The sequence below is a fragment of the Salvelinus fontinalis genome, chromosome 13, assembly GCF_029448725.1.
Source record: "Salvelinus fontinalis isolate EN_2023a chromosome 13, ASM2944872v1, whole genome shotgun sequence".
NCBI lineage: Eukaryota > Metazoa > Chordata > Actinopteri > Salmoniformes > Salmonidae > Salvelinus > Salvelinus fontinalis.
Window position 1 is genome coordinate 11,207,095 of NC_074677.1, and position 15,626 is coordinate 11,222,720.

At 39.5% G+C, this 15,626-nt stretch overlaps 1 protein-coding gene across 2 annotated transcripts; it reads left to right on the forward strand.

Moving 5' to 3' along the window:
• The first annotated feature begins 549 nt into the window (after positions 1 to 549).
• On the forward strand, positions 550 to 15,292 carry LOC129868064 (leucine-rich repeats and immunoglobulin-like domains protein 2). 2 transcript variants are annotated; one of them, XM_055941656.1, is made up of 7 exons: positions 563 to 11,366; positions 11,632 to 11,886; positions 12,289 to 12,432; positions 12,537 to 12,557; positions 12,823 to 12,864; positions 13,016 to 13,077; positions 13,196 to 15,292. In XM_055941656.1, the coding sequence occupies exons 1-7, from the start codon at positions 11,189 to 11,191 to the stop codon at positions 13,385 to 13,387; spliced, it is 894 nt and encodes a 297-aa protein (XP_055797631.1). In that variant the 5' UTR covers positions 563 to 11,188; the 3' UTR covers positions 13,388 to 15,292. The 2 variants fall into 2 exon arrangements, 1 of the variants encoding a protein (XP_055797631.1); XR_008761719.1 differs by having other exon boundaries at positions 550 to 11,886; positions 12,533 to 12,557.
• The last annotated feature ends 334 nt before the right edge of the window (positions 15,293 to 15,626 follow it).

Here is a 15,626-nt window from a genome sequence, read left to right on the forward strand (position 1 = left end):
GGGTGAGCGTTTTCTTGTTTGCTTATGGCAGAATACAGCTCATTCAATGCTGTCTTAGTGCCGGCCTCTGACTGTGGTGGTATGTAAACAGCTACAAAGAATACAGATAAAAACTCTCTCGGTAGGTTGTGTGGTCTACAGCTTATCATGAGATACTCTACCTAAGGCGAGCAATAGCTCGAGACTTCCGTAGATATCGTGCACCAGCTGTTGTTTACAAAAATACATAGACCGCCGCCCCTTGTCTTACCAGACGCCACTGTTCTATCTTGCCGGTACATTGTATAACCAGCCAGCTGTATGTTGATGTTGTCGTCGTTCAGCCACGACTCCGTGAAGCAGTTTTTAATGTCCCGTTGGTAGTTTAATCTGCAGCGTAACCCGTCGAGTTTATTGTCCAAAGATTGCACTTTTGTTAGCAGAATGGAGGGAAGTGGGGGTTTATTCGATAGCCTGCAAATTCTCAGAAGGCAGCCGGACCTTCGGCCCTCTTTCTCCACCTCACGCACATCGGGGCCTGTTCCCGAGGAAGCAGTGTATCCTTCACGTCGGGCTCGTCAGAGTCGTGAAAGGAAAAAGAGGATTCTGCTAGTCCTTGGTGAGTAAACGCAGTCCTGATGTCTAGAAGTTATTTTCGGTCATAAGAGACGGTAGCGGCAACATTATGTACAAAATAAGTTACAAACAACAAAATAAGCGAACAAATAAACACAATCGGCTGGGGTGACGTAAAATGTCTGCCTTCTTCTCCGGCGCCATCTTAATGGTCATCATAACATGGTCATCATTACCTGATTGCCAGTCTGTTTCTGCTTGACAATGGAGTAGGCAAGAGCACTAACTGATCTGGGACCATGCTAACCAATGTGGTCTCATGACAGCCCAGTTAGTATGATATGTAATGTTGTGTTCAGTGGCATAGCCAGACATTCTTTGGTGGGTGGGCTGGCAGAAATAAAGATTAAAATGTGCTGTTTTGAACATTTAGAATTTTTAAAGCTAATTAAAGCTCAAATATACACTAAGAGGCCAGTTTATTGGGCCTAGCTCGAGCCTGGGGAGCCATGACGAATTGGATGAAGTAATTGATTATATATCGCGGACGTAAGGTATTGCATGTCTTTATCTGAGACCAGGTTGCTTGTTGTGCAGTAAGAAGGAAGGAACATTTTACATTGGCGGTTAGAATTAAAACGACAAAGGAGAACATCGTTCTGAGAGAAGCCTTACTTGACATACAGACTAGATCCATGAGAGAGAATCTGGTACTTACAGGTATCCAAGAGACAGAAGGAGAAGTTCCTGAATCTGTTGTTAGACAGTTCCTCCTTACAGCGCTTCAGATTCCACCCGAAACTATCGACAAAATCCAACTCGAACATGTACACCGCTTCGGACAGAGAGGGCAGAGGTATGAACACCCAATCGTTGCAAAATGTGCTTTCCTTAAGATAAAATACTGGTTAAAAGCCTGGGTGAAAGACTTGCTTGCACGAAAATAGGCATGAATGACCAGTTCCCGAAGGAAATTGCAGAACGGCGTAAAGTTTTGTTTTCAACTGTCAAGGAAAATAGATTGCAAAGGAAACGCGTAGCTCTCGTCGTCGATAAACTGTATATTGATAACCAGTTGTTCAGAGACACAAAGACTACTCAATGGCTATTTTCAAAATTACAAAGTTGTCATAGAGGAGGCAAATAAGGAAACACTAGCCCGGTTATGGATTGTAATAATACAGCAAAAAAATATAGCTTTTCTATCTATCTTCAAATACAACTAATTGGAACACTAAAGCACTAATTCAACATGGTGGAGATAAAAACTCAGTAAACAGAAGGCACAGTATGGATGGATGGATGGTGTGGTGTGTGTTTTTTGGTGTTTGGGAAAGTGTGGCGTTGAGTGAGAAAGGAAATGGTTGCATTTCCCAGAACCAATGTATTGCTGTGAGCAGGGGTTGTGAGAGAGCTTTCAATGTTGTTCAGATGAGGGACATACATTTTATAATGAATTATACATCATATTTATTTATTGTCCTATCATGGTTGAACAGCGTTTTAAAATAAATTATACATATAATGTATTTATCGTCCTATCATGGGGATCCCGGTGGGCTGCCCGCACCCAGGCAGTGGCAGTGCTGGCAACACTAGCTGCAATAACCCATGGGGAGGGGGTCACACTCGGATATTCAGAGAGGGGGCATATTATTGTGGCACAAAATCAAAGGTCTGACTGCACGGAGATGCTTGGGAATATGGTCAATACGGAGGACCATGTTGTGGGTGTTTCATGTGAAGGGGGTATATCTGATCTCCATCATCTGGGACATGACAACGGTAAATCAAATCTCCCCATTTCTGCCCATTTCTTTGGCACAGTTTTACAGGCCTTCTCATACAGCTGCAACTGTATATGCATTCATAAATCAAGACCTTTCTTGAGTTGGGCTCTGAGATGGTGCAAATGTTGAGAATTTGAGTCTATGGTTGTTGTGGGGGAAAGGGGTTGAGTGTGTGGGTGGGTGTGTATCCCACAACTGTTGTGAGGGAGTAAAAGATGTTAGGGACAATATAGGATGATTCAAAATAATTGTTTGCTAATATAATAATTGCTTGCCATAATGTAATTTTGGTAATGGCGAGACTGGTGAGAGGTACAAATCCTTAGCATAAATTGCCAACATTACTACAAATATCAATAGCTAATTATGGAAAATAAGAAACAGGATTTTTTAAATGTATATACAGTTGAAGAGGAAGTTTACAAACACCTTATCCAAATACATTTAAACTCAGTTTTTCACAATTCCTGACATTTAATCCTAGTAATAATTCCCTGTCTTAGGTCAGTTAGGATCACCACTTTATTTTAAGAATGTGAAATGTCAGAATAATAGTAGAGATTGATTTATTTCAGCTTTTCTTTTTTTCATCACATTCCCAGTGGGTCAGAAGTTTACATACACTCAATTAGTATTTGGTAGCATTGCCTTTAAATTGTTGAACTTGGGTCAAACAATTCGGGTAGCCTTTCACAAGCTTCCCACAATAAGTTGGGTGAATTTTGTCCCATTCCTCCTGACAGAGCTGGTGTAACTGAGTCAGGTTTGTAGGCCTCCTTGCTCGCACATGCTTTTTCAGTCCTGCCCACACATTTTCTATAGGATTGAGGTCAGGGCTTTGTGATGGCCACTCCAATACCTTGACTTTGTTGTCCTTAAGCCATTTTGCCACAACTTTGGAAGTATGCTTGGGGTCATTGTCCATTTGGAAGACCCATTTGCGACCAAGCTTTAACTTCCTGACTGATGTCTTGAGATGTTGCTTCAATATATCCACATAATTTTCCATCCTCATGATGCCATCTATTTTGTGAAGTGCACCAGTCCCTCTTGCAGCAAAGCACCCCCACAGCATGATGCTGCCACCCCCGTGCTTCACGGTTGGGATGGTGTTCTTCAACTTGCAAGCGTCCCCCTTTTTCCTCCAAACATAACGATGGTCATTATGGCCAAACAGTTCTATTTTTGTTTCATCAGCAGATGACATTTCTCCAAAAAGTACGATCTTTGTCACCATGTGCAGTTGCAAACCTTAGTCTTGCTTTTTGATGGCGGTTTTGGAGCAGTGGCTTCTTCCTTGCCGAGCAGCCTTTCAGGTTATGTCGATATAGGACTCGTTTTACTGTGGATATAGATACTTTTGTACCTGTTTCCTCCAGCATCTTCATAAGGTCCTTTGCTGTTGTTCTGGGATTGATTTGCACTTTTTGCAAAAGTACGTTCATCTCTAGGAGACAGAACACTTCTCCTTCCTGAGCAGTATGACGGCTGCGTGGTCACATGGTGTTTATACTTGCGTACTATTGTTTGTACAGATGAACGTGGTACCTTCAGGCGTTTGGAAATTGCTCTCAAGGATGAACCAGACTTGTGTATTTTTATTTTCTGAGGTCTTGGCTGATTTCTTCTGATTTTCCCATGATGTCAAGCAAAGAGGCACTGAGTTTAAAGGTAGGCCTTGAAATACATCCACAGGTACACCTCCAATTGACTCAAATGATGTCAATTAGCCTATCAGAAGCTTCTAAAGCCATTACATCATTTTCTGGAATTTTTCAAGCTGTTTAAAGGCACAGTCATCTTAATGCATGCAAACTTCTGACCCACTGGAATTGTGATATAGTGAATTATAAGTGAAATAATCTGTCTGTAAAAAATTGTTGGAAAAATGAATTGTGTCATGCACCAAGTGTTCTATGGGTGGCACTGTGTGCTCTTTTCGAAGGATGGGTCCCGGGTCTCTCCGGGGCTATGGGGTCGGGGGTGTCGGGCATTGGGATGACAACTCAACTCGGGATGAGGAGGGCTTTTAGCGGGTGGAATAATGGGGATGAATTGGAGGTTTACTTAGTAGCAATGCAGATATCATTGTACAGCTATATAGACACTTACTTTTTAATGGTATGTTTACAAACATATATTTTGATAAATAGAATTGAAACTTGTCTCATTATGGTAAGTGGTGAAATAAGTATAGCCAGCTATAATTGTAATGGCTTAGCAGAAAATAAGAAAAGATTATCAGTATTTACCTGGCTGACAGAGAAGGCATATAATATCTATTGTTTACAGGAAACTCATTCAACAATTTTAGATGAAGTTTTGTGGAAAAAGGACTGGGGGAGGGAAATATATTTCTCCCATGGGCAAAGAAATTCAAAAGGGGTGATGATATTAATTAACAGTAATTTTGATCCAAATGTGTAAATTGTCCAAACAGATCATCAAGGTAGATGGATTATTTTAAATATGTTATTGGACAATAAACAGATTTGGCTTATTAACCTATACGGTTCAAATTATGATCCAAGCTTCTTTGAAAATATATATAAGAATTTATCAAGTCTACAAGCAACACTAGACTATTATTATGGTGGGAGATTTTAATACGGTTTTAAATACCTCTACGGACCGGAAAGGAAATCACACTACAAACTATCACCCTCAGGCACTTAAGGAGATCATGAATGTCATGGATATATTGGAATTAGTGGATATATGGAGGCTTAAATACCCTGACCTAGTGAGATATACATGGCGAAGGCTTAATCAAGCTAGTCATCTTGATTACTTTCTTATGTCATTCTCTCTGGCACCAAAAGTTAAAATACTGTTGATAGTGGACAGAATGTGGTAGGATCATCACATAATTGGCATATATATTACTCTTACAGAATTTCCACGTGGGCGAGGATATTGGAAATGTAATCAAAGCCTAATGGATGATAAATTGTTTAGAACTAGGACAGAAGAATTTATAACAGACTTTTTCAGACATAACATAGGTACAGCAGATCCCCTTATTGTATGGGACACTTTTAAATGTGCCTTTAGAGGCCATGCAATTCAGTACTCATCTATAAAACAAAGCAATTTAGATCAAAAGAGTCCATATTAACAAAGAAAATTGAAGGACTAACAGTACAGTTAGATAGCAATAAAAACGATACCATAGAGGTACAGAATGAGATGGAGGAACTTATTCAAGAAAGATCCAGTGTAATATTATACAAATAAAGCGAACTGGATGGAATATGGGGAAAAATGCACCAAATTATTTTTCAATCTTCAACATAGAAATGCTACCAAAAATAATGTATTGAAACTTGTTACACATGGAGTCACGCATGATTCCCCGAATGATATTTTGAAAGAGGAAGTAAAGTACTTTAAGAATATGTTTTCGTTTGCCTCCTCCATCTCCACTAACCGAATCTAATTGTATGGATTCTCTTCCTATTAATAATGTAAAATTAACATCTGTACAGAAAGACTCATGTGAAGGCCAAATTACAGAAGAGGAACTTCTTGATGCAATTAAAGCCTTTAAGTCTGGGAAAACTCCAGGGCTGGATGGCATAGCAGTGGAAGTATACCAAACTTTTGATGTACTCAGAGCACCATTATTATCATGTTTTAACCACTCCTATATAAATGGTAGATTATCGGACATGCAACAAGAAGGTCTGATTTTATTATTACTGAAACAGGATCCAAGTGGTACATTTAAAGATCAAGTCCATTTAAACAAATTGGAGGCCTCTTACACTTCAGTGTTGTTGTAAGGCCTGGGTGTCGGAGTGCGAAGTCAAGCGCAGGAAACAGCAGGTGCAATAACAAATGTTCTTTAATGAACACGGAGAAACTAGGCCACCCGACTAACACACTGGGTGTACTCCTCAAACAACCCCAGACACGGGGGAAACGAACACAGTCCAGTAAACACGTAGAACGAAACAAACACCACTCTTACTAACAAACAATCCCGCACAAAGAAACGTGCGGGCCGGCTGACTAATAAGCCCAACTAATTACACCCTAATACAAAACAGGTGAACCCAATAAACACATAGGGAGGGGAAGAAAAGGATCAGTGTCAGCTAATAGGCCGGTGACGACGACCGCCGAGCGCCACCCGAACGGGAAGGAGAGCCTGCCTCGGTCGAAGTCGTGACAGTTGTCATGCAAAAATTCTAGCTAAATGCTTGGCGCATAGAATTAAAAAGGTGTTGTTAGATATTATTCATCCTAATCAGACAGATTTTTTACATGGACGATACATTGGAGATAATATAAGACAAGTACTGGAAACAATATAATACTATGAAATATCAGGGACACCAGGCCTGGTTTTCATAGCTGATTTTGAAAAGGCTTTTGATAAAGTACGACTGGAGTTTATATATAAATGCCTAGAATATTTCAATTTTGGAGAATCTCTGATAAAATGGGTTCAAGTTATGTATTGTAACCCTAGGTGTAAAATAGTAAATAATGGCTACATCTCAAGAAGTTTTAAACTGTCAAGAGGAGTAAAACAAGGTTGTTCACTATTGGCATATCTATTTATTATTGCCATCGAAATGTTAGCTGTTAAAATTAGATCCAACCATCATATTAAGGGATTCGAAATCCGTGGCTTAAAAACTAAGGTGGCATTGTACGCTGATGATTCATGTTTTCTTTTAAAACCACAATTAGAATCCCTCCACAGCCTCATAGAGGATATAGATACTTTTGCTAACCTCTCTGGATTAAAACCAAATGATTATAAGTGTAGTATATTACGTATTGGATCACAAAAAAATGACACTTTTACATTACTGTGTAGTTTGCCAATAAAATTTGACGGGGATGTGGACATACTCTGTATACAAATCTCGAAAGAAAGAAATGATCTTACGCCAATACATTTTTAGGGAAAGTTAGCAAAAATAGATCTTGCTACCATGGAAAGGAAAATACCTGTCTATTTGTGGAAAAATCTCCCTGATCTTTAGTCATATCACAGTTTACCTATTTGCTTATGGTTTTGCTTAAACCTAGTGACCTGCTTTTTAAATTATATGAACAAATATTCAATTTTATTTGGAATGGCAAGCCAGACAAAATTAAAAGGGCTTAATTATATAATGAATATGAATTCAGAGGGCAGAAATGATTAAATATTAAAACATTAGACCTCTCACTAAAGGCATCAGTCATACAAAAGTTATACTTAAATCCGAAATGGATCTCTAGTAAATTGGTAGGAATGTCTCACCCCATGTTCAAGAATGGCCTTTTTCCCTTTATTCAGATTACAACTGCTCACTTTCGGTTGTTTGAAAACAAAATAATCTCCAAAATATCATTCATTTTTTTAACAAGCTTTAGAAAGTTGGTTGCAATTTCAGTTTAATCCACCTGAAAAGACAGAACAAATAATACAACAAATATTGTGGTTAAACTCAAATATACTAATTGATAAAAAAAACAACATTTTTTGATAACATCATAAAAAAAGGTATAATTTTTGTAAATTATATCATAAATAGGACTGGTGGAGTTATGTCACACATGCAACTAACACAGACATATGGAAATTACTGCTCTACCCAAAAGTACAATTGCAACTAATTGCAGCATTACCACAAAAATGGAAGAGGCAAGTAGAAGGGGGAAAATGTAAGGAACTTGTCTGTTGGCCCTGCATTAAAGACCATAAATGGTTGAAGAAAATTGTGATAAATAAAAACATATACCAATTTCATTTCAGGACCAAAAAATTGACAGCTGTGCCATATAAATTGCTAAATAGTTGGGAAGAGATTTTCGATGTACCCATTCCATGACACATGGTTTATGAATTGACACGCAAAACAACGCCCGATTCAAAACTTCAAATTTTTCTATTTAAATTATTATACTAAATTCTTGCAACCAATAGAATGTAATATATATGGGGATACAATCTTCCTACATCTGCAGATTTTGCTGTGAGGAGGCAGAGTCATTAGATCATTTATTTTGGTACTGTCCATATGTAGCTTGTTTTTGGTCACAGATCCAGGAATGGCTGAAGAATTGCAACATTTACCTAGAACTAACGCTGCAGATAGCAATACTGGGTGATTTGAAAAGTCATAATCAATCAATAATTTTATAATTATTTTAGCAAAAATTTGTATCTTTAATTTACAATCTGTAGAAGCTATGAGAATAGAAAGGTTCAGTACTTTTGTGAAGCATCACAGCACAGTTGAAAAATATGTCAAATAGAAATCCAAAATGGATGGTGTTAAGAGATAGGTGGAAGGGGTTGAATGGGGCTGAAGGGTGGGACTAATAACAAGATAACAAATGTAAAACATACGGGGTCTGTAAAATGTATATAGGTTCAGCAGTTTTGTGAAATGGCACAGTTACAAATAGAAATCAAACTGGATGGACATCAGAAATAGAGGAAGGACTAAAAACAAACAAAATATAACTATTGTAAAATAGATTGTCTGTAAAATGTGTATAATATATATAAACTGAAGGTAGAAGCCTAAGTGGTATTGTTTATTAGTTTACTCCAATTGGGGAAGGGGTGGTATGGTTTGCGGGGAATAATAAAGGTGTCACGTTCTGACCATAGTTCCTTTTTTATGTCTTTATTTTGGTTTGGTCAGGGTGTGAGTTGGGGTGGGCATTCTGTTGTTTTTCTATGTTTTCCATTTCTGTGTTTGGCCTGGTATGGTTCTCAATCAGAGGCAGCTGTCGATCGTTGTCTCTGATTGAGAATCATACTTAGGTAGCCTGTTTTCCTCATTTTGGTTGTGGGTGATTGTTTTCTGTTTTGTGCGTATTCCTTACAGAACTGTTTCGTTTTCGCTCTTTATTATTTTTGTCATTTTAGTGTTCAGTTTATTTTGTTTATTAAAATGAACACTTTCCACGCTGCACCTTGGTCCTCTTCTCCTTCACCAGACGAAAGCCGTTACAAAAGGTATATTCTAAAAACAGTATATATGTGTATTAGAAGTCGACCGATTATGATTTTTCAACGCCGATACCGATTATTGGAGGACCTTAAAAGCCGATACCGATTAATCGGACGATTTTGAAAAATATATTTGTAATAATGACAATTACAACAGTACTGAATTAACACTTATTTTAACTTAATATAATACATCAATAAAATCAATTTAGCCTCAAATAAATAATGAAACATGTTTAAATAATGCAAAACCTGCCTCCCGGGTGGCGCAGTGGTCTAGAGCACTGCGTCGCAGTCTCTGAGTTCTGAGTCTCTGAGTTCGCGCCCAGGCTCTGTTGCAGCCGGCCGCGACCGGGAGGTCCGTGGGGCGACGCACAATTGGCCTAGCGTCGTCCGGGTTAGGCCGGTAGGGATATCCTTGTCTCATCGCGCTCCAGCGACTCCTGTGGCGGGCCGGGCGCAGTGCGCGCTAACCGAGGGGGGCGGGTGCACGGTGTTTCCTCCGACACATTGGTGCGGCTGGCTTCCGGGTTGGAGGCGCGCTGTGTTAAGAAGCAGTGCGGCTTGGTTGGGTTGTGCTTCGGAGGACGCATGGCTTTCAACCTTCGTCTTTCCCGAGCCCGTACGGGAGTTGTAGCGATGAGACAAGATAGTAATTACTAGCGATTGGATACCACGAAAATTGGGGAGAAAAGGGGATAAAATGTATTTAAAAAATGATACAAAAATGGGCTCGAACCAGGAATATAGGCGGAGGTAGCGGTCCTGCTGCTGGGTTGTTGCCCTCCTACGGCCTCCTCCACGTCTCCTGATGTACTGGCCTGTCTCCTGGTAGCGCCTCCATGCTCTGGCAGACACAGCAAACCTTCTTGCCACAGCTCGCATTGATGTGCCATCCTGGATGAGCTGCACTACCTGAGCCACTTGTGTGGGTTGTAGACTCCGTCTCATGCTACCACTAGAGTGAAAGCACCGCCAGCATTCAAAAGTGACCAAAACATCAGCCAGGAAACATAGGAACTGAGAAGTGGTCTGTGGTCACCACCTGCAGAATCACTCCTTTTTTGGGGGTGTCTTGCTAATTGCCTATAATTTCCACCTTTTGTCTATTCCATTTGCACAACAGCATGTGAAATTTATTGTCAATCAGTGTTGCTTCCTAAGTGGACAGTTTGATTTCACAGAAGTGTGATTGACTTGGAGTTACATTGTGTTGTTTAAGTGTTCCCTTTATTTTTTTGAGCAGTGTATATGGATATATGTATGTATATGGGTATATATATATTTACCCCAAAAATATGGGGGATTGGAATTGATGCAGACAATTACATTGATGGAAGCAACAATCTTTCCTCAATGTTTAAGCTGATCCACCCCTAAAAAAATAAAATAAAAAAAGACAAATGTTAGGTGAATTTACATAGCAGGTTAGGTGAATTGAGTTAAGTTTAGAACAAGGGTTAGAGTTTGCAAAAATGCTACAGTTGTCCCCGACATGACCAGAACATGCACATTTTGGATTGCTAGACTATAGCGGATTATGCACACCCATCCTTTCCGACAAACCTCCCTAAGGTTGCTTCTGTCTCAAGTAACTAGACCATTTGTAGGTATCATACTTCTTGGAGGTGCTCAGAAATATGTAAAGTAGATTTTGTATTGCTCTATAGCTAGGCTGTGCTAACAGGGCCATGATGTAAGTCTCTCACTCTTCCTCTCTCTTACAGGTGTGCCCAAAGTCCCAGGAGAAAGTATATGGGCTATATTAAACAAACCCATACAGTTTTCTGGATCCAGTATACCTTTGAAACTAATCAAAACAGTGGAATGGCGTCACAAAAGTGGAAACTCACAGACATTCTGTCTTCTTCATAAAATGGATGGGAACATCACCAACATATACCCTGCATGCAATGGCACTGCACGCTTCCTTTCCCACAATAAAACCTTTGTTCTATACTCAGTGAGGGCAGAGAATGAAGGTGTCTATGAAGAAAGAGTGATTTATAAGAATAACACTATGATCACATTAAATATATCACTGTCAATCATTTGTAAGTACAGCATATTACCCTAACCCATTTTTATCTGTCTGTCTTTCTACACAGTAATGCCAACTGTGCTTCAAATTCAGTGGAAATCCATACATAGATATATGGAAATCACTAATGGATAAATCTAAGATTGTATTCATGGAGAGCACATGTCCATATAATGGAAGTCACAAAAGTTTACCAGAATAAAAAAAAAAGTCAGACACATTACCTATTGGATTCAAATTCAGAGATTCACAACTGATGAATGTTTTGGTCTCTTTAGCTCCTCCCTCCACCCTGCACATCAGCGTAAACTTCTCCCACACGCTGCTAACAATGACCTGTGAGGTCAAGGGGTCAAACCTCTCCTATTGGTGGCTGAAGGATGACCAGCCCTTCCTCACGGATTCCAGATGGTTATTGGGTGAGAGAAACCAAACCTTACAGGTGAACAACCTGACCAAGGCTGACTGTGGGAAATACACCTGCTTGGTGGCCAACAAGGCAGGCCAGTCACAGGGCCACTTCCAACTCCCAGGTGAGAGCAACATAAAACTATTCCCTAAACTTAACCTTTGCCTATGTCCATCATAGGAACATACGGGCAGTGTTCCAAGCTGACCACGTTGCAGTCGCCTGCCAGATCTTACAATGCCCAGATAGGTGTTACACATGTCAGCCAACCACATTATATGATATAGCAATCTGATGCCTGACTGCGAAGTCAATGGCGGTGCACGCAGCCATTGGTTGATACGTGCAACACAACTGCAATATAGTCGTTCTGGAACGTAACCTAAACTGAAACAAAACCTCTGTCCAGCAAAGGAACAAAATGACACATAATAATAATTCATATTGCCATTACTAATTGTGGATGATCAGTATCCAAATGCCAGTTTGTTCTAACATGATCTGTTCTATTTGTATTTGTGGGCAGATAACCAATCCTCTGTGTGTAATGATGGAATTGTCCGAGCCACACTGCTGATAGGCCAGAGAGAAGTTATAATCATGGTAATATTGGGCATCTGCATATTTGGCCTGCTCATCATCATTGCCTGCATCAGGAGATATCACCAGGGTAAATAGTGTCATTTACCGCAGTAATTAAAAGTCTGTTTAGTAATGGCTGTTATGGTGGTTTCATGAAATTAAAAACAATATTTCTGTTTTTTGGCAAGGTAGAAATACAGAAGCATCTGGCAGGTATGGTTTTAGCCCCTTTCTCAAGATTGTTTGGTAACACTTAACAATTATAAGCCTGTCATACAAATAGGCTTATAATGTGATGTCTATGTATCTGTCTCAAATGGCTGTTTATTAATCAGGGTCATGCATTTTATGACAAGTTCTACAATGTATTATACCTGAAAAGTGTTATCCATTGTTTTTATACTTCTATACACACATCTATGGATAAAAGACCATCCTTTCTGTTATTTCATTTTCCTGTCATATTGTATTTGGACAGGACTTTGCAACAAGGAGCAGCATCCTGTCAGAAACAGGAGAGGTACAAACAGCATAACTTAAAGAAAGCATCTGTTTTAGGAATGATCAAATATCATCACTATATTATACTACTATTGTAATAATGCTGAAATAAAAAATGCATAATTAATGAAGGGCCTAATGTTAGATTAAAACCGATAAATTGTTTTTAGGAAGGAGAAGAGACACCCCCGTGTCCAAAAATCATGTGTATGATGAGATTGGAGATGAACAGGTAAAAAAATACAATGACATTAACAAAGGGTTATTATTTGGTCACTCAATGAAGCAGTGTGGACCATTGTTAAAATGCCTTAGCTCAGTGCATTCTTGCGTATGTGTGTCACCTCTAGGAGCAGCTTGAACAAGAGGTGGTGATCCCATTGCCATACGTCTACACAGACTTCCTTCCAAACAGAAAACAAGCAGATCCCCAAAAGGACTTTGGGTACTCCACCATCGGGCCAGCTAGCCTAAGCGGAGTCACAGTGATCGAGGCAAGCGAACAAGGTCTTGAATGTAGGTTCCTAGTGGAGACAGCGTAGCATACTAAAAATATCTAATAAAATTGTATTTGTCACATGCGCCAAATACAATAGGTGTAGACTTTACCATGGGATGCTTAGTTACGAGTCCTTTCCCAACAATGCAGAGTTAAAAAGTAAGACAAATCTGCTAAAAAAAAGTAAATAGTAACAAAATAAAGACTATATACAAGGACAACCGGTACCGAGTCAATGTGCAAGGGTATGAGGTAGAGGTATTTGAGTTAATATGTACATGTAGGTAGAGGTAAAAGTGACTAGGCAATCAGGATAGATAATACACAGAGTAGTAGCAGCGTATGTGAAGACTGTGAAAGAGTGTCTGTTCAGGAAGCCTTTTGGTCCCAGACTTGGTGCTCCGGTACTGCTTGCCATGTTCCAAGTCTATGATTTGGGTGGCTGGAGTTTTTGACAATTTTTAGGGCCTCCTTCTGACACCGCCTGGTATAGAGGTCCTGGGTGGCAGGGAGCTTGGCCCCAGTGATGTACTGGGCAATATGCACTACTCTCTGTACATTTACATTTAAGTAATTTAGCAGACGCTCTTATCCAGAGTGACTTACAAATTGGAAGTAAACCTGGAGAGGTTTGGGGAGTAACGGATTATAAATAAAACTATAATCCGTTACCAGCAAATATATTGTAATCAGATTACAGATCATTTTTAAGAACTAGAGGATTACTTTCAAATTCAGAAAGGATGTTTGCGCAATAAAATCATTGACACTTCTGTTTTCTCAATGACATTCAAATCAGCACTGAAAAAAGGTGCAAGTTTAAGTTTGTTCCACCTGAGCGAGTCTGACCACAAGTCAGGGTCCACTATGATGACACACCAAATGTGTTTGAGATAAAAGATATAGGATATCACTTATTATTGAAATCTACATAGTGCATTGATGTGAATCACACTGCTGCTCTCTCATTTAGCAATTCTTCAAGAATCAATGGATATATAATTTATAATCCAAAAATGGATGTAGCAACTACACTATACGACTTAAAGGGGCAATCAAAAGTGTGCGAGTTTGAGCATGTTAGCAAAGTTTTCAGTATAATTTACCTTTTACGCTCAATAACTGGTTGTGCCACCTTTAGCTGCAATGACTGCAACAAAACACTTAATGTAGTTGTGGATGAGTCATATCTCTGTGGAGACATTTTGGGAACTGGCTTTAACTCGGCGGCATTTGTGGTCTTTCAGGTCCTGGTTTTAGGCCTGAACTGTGACTAGGCCATTCCAGAACTTTACATTTGTTGCCTTTCAGCCATTCGTGTGTGTTTTGGATCTTTGTCTTGCTGAATGACCTAGCTGTGCTTCAGCTCACAGAAAAATGACCTGACATTCTCCTTTAGAATGATCTAAAACAGAGAATTATTCATGGTTCCTTCAATGATGGCAAGTGGTTCAAGTCTTGAGGCAGCAAAGCATCCCCAAACCATTACACTACAACCAACATGCTTGACTGTTGGTTTAAGGTTCTTACTGTGGAATGCAGAGTTTGGTTTCCATCAGACCTAATATGACACGTCTTCCAAAAAGTTCCCCTTTTGACTCATCTGTCCATAGAACATTCTTCCAGGAGTCTTGATGATCATCCAGGTGCTTTTTGGCAAAATTGAGTCAACTTTTTGGATGAATTGGGTCCCGATATGTCTGGCGAAAACCAAAACACTTCATTCCACAGTAAGAACCTCATACCAACGGTCAAGCATGGTGATCGCTGAGTTAAAGCAGTTCTACATGGAAGTGGGCCAAAATTCCTCCACAGGGATGTGAGAGACTAACAACTACAGGAAGTGTTTGGTTATAGTCATTGAGTGTAAGGGGGAAATAACTTTTTCACACAGGGGCATTGGGTGTTGTATAACTTTGTTAATTAAATTAAAGAATGATCAACATTGTGTTATGTTCCCTTTATCTAATATTAGATTTTGATCTGAGAACATTCAGTGTCAGAAATATGCAAAAATAGAGAAAATCAGAATGGGGTCAAATACTTATGGCACTGAGGTTGGAGATTACGCTATAGCAGCGGTAGGCAACCCTGTTCCTGGAGTGCCACGGGTACTACAGACCCAGGGTTGCCTGTGCTTTAGGGTTCTCCAATTTGGCCAGATTGCGGTCCAAAGCATTTTCAAATAGATGATGCCGTGCTGCAATAGAATGCTTATGGTTACATTAGGAATTGTTCAACAGAATCCAGAAATCACATTTTGATGTTGAAGAGACTTTGCT

Bases quoted from the DNA above. Each gene is read 5' to 3' on its own strand.
- LOC129868064 (XM_055941656.1), top strand. From the start codon at position 11,189: ATGGATGGGAACATCACCAACATATACCCTGCATGCAATGGCACTGCA. The intron at 11,887-12,288 runs GTGAGAGCAACA...ATTTGTGGGCAG, and splicing joins GGGCCACTTCCAACTCCCAG to ATAACCAATCCTCTGTGTGT. The intron at 13,078-13,195 runs GTAAAAAAATAC...TGTCACCTCTAG, and splicing joins ATGAGATTGGAGATGAACAG to GAGCAGCTTGAACAAGAGGT.